Below are 10497 nucleotides of genomic sequence, written 5' to 3' on the forward strand. Positions count from 1 at the left end.
TTGGTGTGTGTGTGTGGTATGTCTGTGTGTGTTTGCGTGTGGTGTAGAGGGAAACCAGCGAGAACAGGATGCCAACTTAGACCCTTATTTAAATTGCCCCCACACATATGACCTTGGTTACAGACTTCCTGAGTCTGAGGTTTGGTTGATTTTAACATTAGTAGATGGTAATGACCCAGTAACTTGTTTGCTCAGTGTGGTATTATGCAGTCCATTTTGGTGTATGTGCCCGTTCACTCTTTCAGTTATGTAGTAAAACACTGCAGAAAATATTAGGGGAAAATTTACATCTACATCTGGGGTAAAGATAAATTAATTCTTCAGAGTTAGACCACTTGTCATTTTAACACAGCTGGAAAGTGTTTGTCCAAAAAAACATTTTGTAGTCTGCCCTTTTGCTTTTAAATACAGGTAGTCCAAAACCTAAACTCATTTTAATTTCCCACAGTGTACTTGACCCTTACTTATAAAACCCAGACTCTAAAAGAACTAGAAGAAGCTTCAGGCGACCTTTCTTTGTATATTTGTCCTACTTCTTTAATGATTTCTCAAGTTGTTTGTCTATACATATTTCCCCCTGCTGTTTATCAAAAACCATCAAGTGATTTCCCTGCTTCCCTAGCAGCCGTTGACTGTGTTGTGGGCTCATGGGGTCCCTGGTCATCATGCACATCTGCTTGTGGAGTTGGCAGCACAGAAAGGAGTCGCCAAGTATCTGTTCCCCCTAGAAACGGAGGTACACCCTGTCCTGACCTCAAACAGCGCAGAGGATGCTTTGGAAACAACGCTATTTGCAGCACTGCAAAAGGTGAGAACATGACCTTTTCTATGTGCCTCCATATGCATGCATGTGTGCGTGCATGCTGCTCTGAAATCTGCTACATATTAGCTTGGTGTTCAGTATTCTCTGGAGTACTTTCTGTTAACACTTTGACTGTAAGCAGCACACTTGAGAACATCTGTTCTGAAGCCTTATCTCCAGCTGCACTATTTCAAATGCTTCATTTTTGCTCTTTACTGTTGCATCACTTTTTTAGTAATAAAACCCCCGAATGCAAATAAACGCTGTTTCAGGAAAAGGATTCCAAGGAAAACTGAGTACCACCACACTTCTCATCACCATGAGTAATGCCATTCACTGAATCATCTTGAGTCATATGCATGTAATTTAGTAAGGTGCTCTTAGACATATATGACATGATTGCTGCTTTTTTCATTTCCACTTTTCCATCCCCACACTTTACCACTTGCAGAGGTGGCAAAGATCCTGCCTGATTCTTTCAAGAGGAACTTTAAGGACCCATGGAGACGGCCACACATGCTGATGAAGGAGGAAAAGGCCAGGTAAGGCCTCTATTATCAAACTGTACACAAACACTCAGGACTGCTCACTGCTGATCCAACCAGTTCAATTTGTTTTCCTCTGTAAAAATGGCTGTCATGTGCCTCTGAGACACAGCGGGAGTGATTACAGCTGAACTACTGTATGTATTTAGGGTATTGAGTGATCATGTGTCTAGTGTTGTACTGATTTTGAGCTTTTGTAGAAAGCTATGTGCCTATTTTTAATTTTTTTTACATAAATATGTGACAGTAAATGTGGAAATAGGACAATTTTAAGGTACGCCAGTGGCAGTGTTATTGTTTACCTGCTTAAGGACAACAAAAACAGACATGGTCCAGTTACTGATGACTTCATTAAGTGTTGTGAGGAGTCCTGTCTTCAGTTAAACATATCAAAGACAAAGGATAGGCCTACTCATACTCATCAGCAAAATATTTCAAAAGCATATCTGATTCTAATTATAAATACACAACTTCTAGTCATGGCTGCAGTTACAGGCTAACCAACAAAATACTCGGTTCTCTTGCCATAAATTATTTAAAGAAGAAAAATTTCAGATGTTATTAATTCAATCTGGCTTGAACCTCTTCAATTCTAGCTATATACTGTATGAGGCTGCATTTCAGCTTCTCTGATTGGGCTGCACTTTACTCCAGGTTCATATCAGTTTGTGCTCCCAAATATTAACTCATACAGGCCAAGGCCAACGTTGCCATAGCACACAGAACCTTGAAATTGATTTGACTACTGTATATCATCTCTGATGTGAGCTGATAGCAAACTCACAACTTTTCACACTGATGTAAATGGACATAGGATACCTTTGTTTTGACTGAAAAGCAGATCATCAGCAGATTAGAAGCACATTTCTCATAAATGTGAGCCATTTAAGGATGATATGGAGTTGGGGTGAGTTCACCTGATGCATTGATAGGTTCTTGGTGAGTCATGAAAATTGACCCATGAAACAAGGGGTGATCAGTTGTTGTCTTTGGCTCCCTAGTTATCACAGCAAAATTACCTAAATGAACATGATCTCATAAAGATGTGGAATGGCTGGAGGTTCATCTGCAGTTCTTATTTTGCTTTATTATTTTGGTCTGTTGGTCCACTACCAGGACAAAGATCTGTTTTGCCATGGTATATCATCACTTTGCTTCACTCTGTCTACCTTGTTTATTTACTTCTTTTTGTCATTTGCTCTAGCATGAACAGTTCAAATTAGATCTTTTAAAAAATATATTTTCCAATGTTATAAGTGAACAACACCTTCTGGAATCATTCTGCGAAGAAGAAAAAGAAGAAGAAGAACTCCATGTTTTCTTTGACAAACCACCCCACTGGGGATGGTGTTTTGACACAGCTGACTGAATCATAGACAAAATAAATAGGCAGGAGATTTAAGTGCCTGCCAGAGAACACAGTGATCAGGAAAACAAGACTTTATTATTGTTTCCAGTGCACAGACTGAGCTGTGTTAATACTAGAATACTGCAGGTGATGGTGACACAGCTGGAACACCTTCAAATTAAACAACTCCCTCATCCACAAATTGGATTGTCTTTAGTCTGGTTAGAGCTGTGATCAAGTGCAGCTTTGCTGGGTTGGATCATCGTTTGGCTTCAATCAAGTCAAGTTAGATTACTTTAAGGGCAGGAAAGAAGAGGGAGGCCTTTGTTGGAGGGCTTGAACCTGGCCTGCGCCTCTGTCTACATGTCTTCATCTGACCGAATCTCAGTCCAAAGAACATCTGTCTCCTTTTTTTTGTGATAAAACTGTGAGAACAGCAGCCTGTTTAGTTCTCAATGTTTTTGAGACAATAAATCTTTGATTTGACATTTTGACACCTGCATTTTTGTCAAATTTAAAAATCTGATGGAAGTAAAATTGGTTAACTTATTTTCAATATTTTTTCTTTTCTCATCTTGTCTTTCTTTTTTCTCTGTGCTTTGTAGTTACTGTGTGTACCTGCGAGTGAAACAGGCCAGTGCAGCATGTAATCTCAAACTATGGAGTGCTCAGCTGGTGAGAGAGAGGTTGGTGTGTGCAGAGTGCCAGAGTGATGCCATGTCTAAGTCAGACCGCTGTGGAGGTGAGGGTCTGGAGAACATCAGGTAAGCCAACCAACCAAAACTAAACTAAAGACATGTTTGAGCTTTACACTCCTGACAGTTTGAGTTTAGGTTATCTGTAGCTTAGCCATCATCCGATTGTCATGGTCTGACTGTACAAGTTACAGTGTACTGTATGTAAAACAGTATTAATAATATCCTGCAACATTAAAGCCACTGTTTTTATAATTTTTGGGCTGAAAGCAACATATGCAACAATTTTCACACAGTTTGTTTCATGTTTTAAAATCAAAATAATTTGAAACTTGTTTTAATATCATAAAAAAAACACAAAATGCATTTTAATACCTCAAATGAAAAATAAAAAAACTTTCACCCCTTCCACCCTTGTGGCTTTAGATTTAAGGAGCTATTACTGATTAAATATGCGTATAGTTTTTTTTCAGGCCTAGGGTATAAGGGGTTAAAAACCTTTTCCTCTGTTACTCTACCTACCCATCATGATCTCTCTATTCCTAGAACATTCTGGGCAGCTGCTTCAGTCACTGGATGTCATGGTGCCTGGGTGCGAGAGTCGTCTTCTGAGGGCTGCCGGTGTCCGCCCTACTCTGTGCTCTTTGTTTGAGCTGACATGCAAACCCCAGACATTCATATGCAGGGATATGATTTCCCACCTCCTGTTAACTGTGGAGAGCCATGGCAGCCAAGCCAGACCCCTCTGACTCAGATTACTGAAGGGATAACTCAAGAAGATCAGCAGCATCCTGCCACTTTTCTTTTCACTTCATACTCTGTACTGTATACACTACCACTGAGCACACAGAAAGTTACATTTAACTTCTTACTTTTCAGCCACATTATGCACTCTGTCCCCTCCAAAGCATCTTTATGCCTTTTTACCTCTAAATCTTTTCTACTGTATCTACCTCCACCAATTCAAGTGTGTATGTTATTGCATTATGTATAAATATATTCTACTTTATACATTTTCTACTTATGATGGTTTATGTGTAATGAATGTCTATATAGTTACACGTAGTTGTATTCAACATTTAAACACCGAACAACAGTTGCTGCATCCAGTTTTAGCCCCAGTCCAAAAAAGTCCAAAATTACCTATGGGTTGGAGAAGCTAAAAACTGGATCATTCAAATTGTGTCCATCATTAAAATCATTCCGTCAATATCAATCAATGTCAATATTTTACTTTAAAAAAAATGACACCAACAATTAAGTTGAATATCAGGTACTTATTCTCAGGTGCTTAACTTAAAGTGTCTTCTTTAATGTCTGCATCTTCTAATGGTGAGTTTCTAATGATTTTGTTAGTTTAAAGCAACTCATAGCTGAAATCAGACCCATCTATTTAGACCTAATATTGTCGGAGGAAAAAGAGCCATTTAAGAGAATTTCACTGTAGTTTCCATTGTCTGTGTCCAAGACAAGAACTGCTTCATAGCTGAATGTTCTCTCATAGCCTGCCCTGCTCAGAAGTTGCTTTCACAAGGGAGCTTATTCCAGCAAAGTACCATCAAATCAATGTTACTCCCATTTTAGTAATTAACAGAATTTCCTCCCAGCATTCCTCACAGCTCCATAGCCTCGATGTCTCTACAGGAGTCAGTCATCTGCCTCAGTGTGCCTTCCCACGTCTCTCTTATACTGCTGGTTTAAGAGTAGGACAAGTGTTGCACCAGTAAAGGGCTTTTCTCTCTGGAAACCTGTGACTTTCTCTCTCTCCCATATTTGTGTCTGTGTTTGTGTGTTTATTTATTATAAAACTAGTGATGATTTTATTAGTGCAACACAGTATACTCTGTACACAGTCCATTAGAGACAATAAATATGTCATCTCTCACCCTCATCATATTTTTCTGTTATGGTTATTTTATTCCATCATTACATTTTGATTGAAAAGAGGAAATGCCAAACACTTGTTGGCACTAATACCAAGTACATTTAAAAGGATTTTATCAAAATAAAACTGATATGACCATCTAACAAATCAACACTTTCCAAATTAGTCCTGGTTGAGATTCATACTCCTGATAACTTTGTGTTATCAGAGGCACTTGAACTTCACCTCCTCTAGTAATTTCTCCAGATGTCCTCCTCCCTGTATCTGCCCTGCCTCTGTCAGCACAACTTTTTATTTTCTCTTACTACAACAGCAGCAATAGAGTGCTGTCAGCCTGACAGTCCATACCCTCTGAAGCAGGCTTTACCCCACTGGCTGCCTCTACTAACCTAACTTCCAAAGGTCAGGAAGGCCTATCTCAGGCCCAGTCCCTGTGTGTTCTGGGACTGGGCCTGCTGAAAAGGGGGTCATTCTGGCACCAGCAGCCTTTGTCACAGCACGGCCACTGTTTGCTTTTGACAAGACAGCTGTTCAAAGCCCCCGTGACCCCCGCTGATGGCGTGAAGAAAAGAACCCTGAGTTGACTTCCGCTTATTAGTGTGTCTGTGGATGTGCAGTGCCACCTCAACTGGAGGTCCCTACTTCAGCTTATTTATCTGTAGCCACATTGTTCTCACATTGATATTACTGTGATGATGATACTGAAATCAAAGTCACCACTTTTGGCAAAAAGTAAGTCAAACTTTGATAACCATACATTCTTAACACATACTGTACATAACCCTGTGTAACACTTTTAACACTGTTTTTTTCTGCAACTGCTCCATACATCATTATGAGAAAATAAGCCAGTTTTTTTTGCATTGTGGTTACAGTAAATATTTACTGAAAGATAAATTGCACACTCCACATTATTATAAATATCTTAATGTATTTCAGAGCTTTAAAATAAACTATCCAGTCTGGGTCTGTCCTATGTATATGAACTAATGATGGTATGCTGCTACAATTCATGAAAGTAGAACTGTAGTGCCACCTTGTGGTGCTTTTGGCTTCCTACTCTTGACAGAGACAATTATTAAAACAACAGAAACTCAACTTAAAAGCATTTTATTCTGTATATGCTTCTGATTAGAATACATGACATAGAGTGCAAAGATGAAACCTTGTGACCATCAAGCCTTATTTATCTTCTTATTCCTAATAGTATTAAATAACCCGTTTTAACTTCTGAAAAACCTGCATGTGGTTCATCAACTATTACTTTGTAACTCAGGAAAGATTTGTGATTATTGAGAATATTCCTTAAGTTTCTAAAGTTTTTATACTCACAGCTAACTAGTTCACATTATTTATGCTGTACAACAATTCACCCCAACAAATGCTGCAGCATTCAAAATGATATATAACAATATAAACAATGCATATAAAGCCAGTGAAAGCACCGAAAAACATGAAAATATTTCAAACAACCAAAATAAAAACAATCATTCTAAAGTACTACTGGAAACAGAACCATGGCACAGCACTAAAAGCTAGTCCACTGTACATACATATGCATGTATATATACACATAAGGCAAAAGTGACTTGAGCTAGAAAAAGTGGTTTTGAAAAGATGTGGAGGCAGGTCCAGGAATCAGAATTACCACTAACTAATGAATCATACACAAAAGATTCCAGTTTAAGACATGTGTTGTTCTTTATTTCTAAAAACCATTCATCTATTTCACCTCAATGATGTGCAAACTAGTAGCCAATTGTAAATCTTTGGTTATTGAGAAAAATGTATCAAACTAATAATCTAGTCACCCAGAACTAATGCTAATGCAACTGACTACACTGAACCAGAAATGCAATGGAGTTTGATGGAGAAAACAAATGACCTGGACAGAAACAATGCACACAAGTAAATTAATCGCATTTCAAGGTGGGATATCATCAAGAGGTATGGGCAGGTGTGTGTGTGTGTGTCTTTGGTTGGGGGGGGGGGACAAAATTCCGTGCATTCACATCAGTATAAAAATCATTGGAGGGAGGAACTAGGCAAACATGGACTTATGGACAAATCTCACACAGAAATGAATGGGAAATCATATTTTACTCATTCAAGAAGAAAATAATTTGGGTAAAAATGTTCACTTGCTGATCTGCCAGACATACATGTACATGTTTGAACCCATTAAAAAACCTAAAAGAACAAATGTATTTGACAAAGACTAGGATAGAAGCCAAGTAAGAGAATATCGACCTGTTTCTGTCTCTGTACTATGAGTCCAAGTGTTTGTTTTATTTGAGGTTCTTAATCTGTTGGTTTGTGTTATGGATCTTGACATCCATCTTGTCCACTTTATTCATTAGCGAATCAATAGAGTCGTCCTGGTCTTCAATCTCAGACTGAAGACCAAGTCCAATGTTCTTCAGCCTTCTCAAACCATCGCACATCTCATCTAGGTATTTCATAAAAGGACATCTGATCTTAGTTAAACTGTGGACTGTTTTTTTTCTCTTTTACATTATAACAACATTTTACACCTAACTCAGAATGTACAGAACTGCACTAGTATTATATGGTTATATATTTGAGAGAATAACCTATTTCACTGAGAAGGTTTTCATTTAAACTTTATCAAAACTGATGACACCTCCTTTTGCCTTTCTTTCAAGTGCATTGTATAAAACATTGTATTATAATAAAACACTAAATAATTTAAATAAATATGTTTTTTTACCTAAATTTTTGTCGAGGGTCTGGTGAGCCTCCTTAAGGTGCTTGTTCTGAGAGTATCCATTCTGTCTAGATGAGCTGTCATCTACTGACGCAGTAGCTCCAAATCCTGCGACACAGAAATCCAAAATGGTGTCAACCAGTTTCGGGTATGTTATGCTAAGCTGATGTTTTTGTGCAAACTCTTACCGCCTGTATCTAACTTTCTTAAGTTCGGGTGAGAGGCTTGGTACTTATCTTCATGTTCCCTGCTGTTGGACAAGGCATTCTGTAATCTGAAAAAATATGAACAAGTCAGATAAGCATTGTTGAACCATTGCGTGAAGGTCATTCAATGATATGTAACTTGAAATTTAAGAAGAAAAAGAACAAGTTTACAAAATGGTTTTATCTGTTGATAGTTAGGGCCTGAATCTTACCTTTCGTTGGCCTGGTAGGCCTTTGGCTGCTCAGGTGCAGGTGGTGGCTTGGTCTCTGGTTTGCCCTTGAAGTAACCGACAAGACCACCCCACACACTCTTTATACTGTTAATGTGCTTCTGGCTGGTCTTCATGTCCTGATCCATTTTGTCCAACATCTTGTCTGTCCTCTTCAGAACTTCACCCTGACGCACCAGCTCCTACAGACACAACAAGAAGAATGAGTGAAATTGCAAGATTTATTAATTTTTTTTTGTTGATCGTTGCACACCGAGTAAAGTTAATTAGTCTCATATACCTCTGCAGTTTCCACACCCATCTTCTCTGAATCATAGATGAGGCTGAGGGAGCGGTAACTGCTGTCCACAGCAGACTGAGCTGTATGCATCACTTGTTGCTGGAGGTACTTTTGCCTCCTCTCTGCTTCACTCATCCCACTGTCATCGGGGTCGTCATCAAACCCCCTACTTTTAGGCTTAAAATCCTCCTCATCGTCATCAAATGCAAATGGGTTGCGGGAATTAGGGTAGGCCATCTGTAGAGCACACAGTGACAAAAAAAATAAAAATCTTAATTCTATTAGCCATATCAGAGCTTTCAAATATATGATCTTCATCTTTATAACAAGGTCAAGAATGACAGGGAGCTTTGTTTCAGTTTACAGCTGGAAAGTGAGGATTTTGACAATGTTTCAAATGGGAACAAAATATTTAGACGTTTAAATAATAGATTTTAGTCTTGATGAACAATTAATTGTATTGATTAAACTTTAAGAACAGATTCATTAATGCCAAGAGCTGCTTTACTTCATTTCATATCATTACAAATGGAAAATGTATTGAGCTTAGGTAACTGGTCAGACTAGTCAGGCATGATATTAGTACCATTTTATCTTCAACTTCCATTCCATAAAACGAGTTTTGTCCAATGGAGAGAGACTACGTTATCAAAATGTTTCACACTAATCATCTGTTATAACAAACACTGGGTTATATTTACGAAAAGTTACCTTAATTGTTACAAAAGCTATGTTTTCAAGTGGTAAAGCTAGCAGAGGGGTGTTGGCTAGCAAGATAGTCAAACGCTATCTAATGAACGCAGATCGCCAGCTAGCCAAATGAAACAGCCATACCATAAAACAAGACACGGCGTTTTCTTCTCGTAGAGCAGATATCAAAAACGACACTGTAAAATAACAAGATACAAGCAATTTCAACAGACAAACCTTTGACCGGGGGGTAGAAACGGCGACACTCGCTCAGCTGACTGAAGGCGACTTCCGATCACGTTTCGTGACGTAGACAATTACTGTCCCGATGTCTAAGCTTGCGCAATAAAAACGCAAATGCTGTGATCACTTGTTAACGAAGAGTAAGGGCTTTTCGCTCTTTACCTCATGTCACTTACATCGTAGTGTGCATGTCTGAGAAAATATAACACTTGTGAAGTCCCAGACTTCCTCTCGAGTCCAGATAGTGGAAAGAATGTCAGTCACACACCAAATATCAAAGTGCACTATTACCTTTTATTGCAGATATATCTGGAGATCATACAGCAGCAGCAGGGCATATGATCTGAGGTGCAGTTACCAAAACTGTGTGTTATATCCTATTCTTCCCCCTCCTATACACATTCTTTATTATGCAGCTGGAATTTATCATTACTTCCCCAAAGATAACTCCCCTGCATCAGAGCTGTTCCAAGCACAATTCCTTAATACCAAAGTACATTCTGTGATTAAGTGAGCACACACTGTTAATAATCAAGTGAACACACACACTGTAACAAATTGAAGGTTATATTCCTTATAAGTACATTTATAGAAAACAGTGCTGGTGCTTCAGTCTAAGTGAAGGTTATATTGCCCTCCACTACTACCAACAGAATTTTCTGTATTTTATGGCGCAGTTCCTTTAGCATATAGGCTATAATTCCCCCCTCCTTGAACCGCCACCTTATTGTGGTGGAGGGGTTTGAGTACCCGAGTGACCCTAGGAGCAATGTTGTCGGGGGCTATATGTCCCTGGTAGGGTCTCCCAAGGCAAACAGGTCCTGGGTGACGGGTCAGACTAAGAG

At 38.8% G+C, this 10497-nt stretch overlaps 2 protein-coding genes across 5 annotated transcripts in view; one reads left to right on the forward strand and one right to left on the reverse strand.

Moving 5' to 3' along the window:
- LOC109956613 (somatomedin-B and thrombospondin type-1 domain-containing protein) overlaps nucleotides 1–5281 on the forward strand; it is a 12164-nt gene extending 6883 nt beyond the window's left edge. Inside the window, exons 2-5 of one of the 3 annotated variants that reach the window (XM_020593881.1) lie at nucleotides 623–808; nucleotides 1254–1344; nucleotides 3301–3459; nucleotides 3937–5281. In XM_020593881.1, coding sequence (XP_020449537.1) covers nucleotides 623–808; nucleotides 1254–1344; nucleotides 3301–3459; nucleotides 3937–4042 — 542 coding nt within the window. In that variant the 3' untranslated portion in view covers nucleotides 4043–5281. The other 2 variants (XM_020593882.1, XM_020593884.1) reach the window with 2 other exon arrangements.
- Nucleotides 5282–7239: 1958 nt separating this feature from the next.
- Nucleotides 7240–9738, reverse strand: snap29 (synaptosome associated protein 29). Of its 2 annotated transcripts, none has more exons than XM_020593643.1 (6): nucleotides 9647–9738; nucleotides 8720–8973; nucleotides 8422–8621; nucleotides 8192–8277; nucleotides 8007–8111; nucleotides 7240–7724 (listed from the first exon to the last, which is right to left on the reverse strand). In XM_020593643.1, the coding sequence occupies exons 2-6, from the start codon at nucleotides 8954–8956 to the stop codon at nucleotides 7564–7566; spliced, it is 789 nt and encodes a 262-aa protein (XP_020449299.1). In that variant the 5' UTR covers nucleotides 8957–8973; nucleotides 9647–9738; the 3' UTR covers nucleotides 7240–7563. The 2 variants fall into 2 exon arrangements, with proteins under 2 accessions (XP_020449299.1, XP_020449300.1); XM_020593644.1 differs by lacking the exon at nucleotides 9647–9738 and adding an exon at nucleotides 9554–9640.
- Between the last annotated feature and the right edge of the window lie 759 nt (nucleotides 9739–10497).

This window comes from Monopterus albus, unplaced genomic scaffold (genome assembly GCF_001952655.1).
Source record: "Monopterus albus unplaced genomic scaffold, M_albus_1.0 scaffold20.1, whole genome shotgun sequence".
In the NCBI taxonomy this organism is placed as follows: Eukaryota; Metazoa; Chordata; class Actinopteri; order Synbranchiformes; family Synbranchidae; genus Monopterus; species Monopterus albus.

Coding starts and splice junctions, on each gene's coding strand:
- snap29 (XM_020593643.1), bottom strand. CDS start 8,956: ATGGCCTACCCTAATTCCCGCAACCCATTTGCATTTGATGACGATGAG. Junction 8,278..8,421: donor GCCTACCAGGCCAACGAAAG/GTAAGATTCAGG, acceptor ATATTTTTTCAG/ATTACAGAATGCCTTGTCCA. Junction 8,112..8,191: donor AAGAAAGTTAGATACAGGCG/GTAAGAGTTTGC, acceptor TCTGTGTCGCAG/GATTTGGAGCTACTGCGTCA.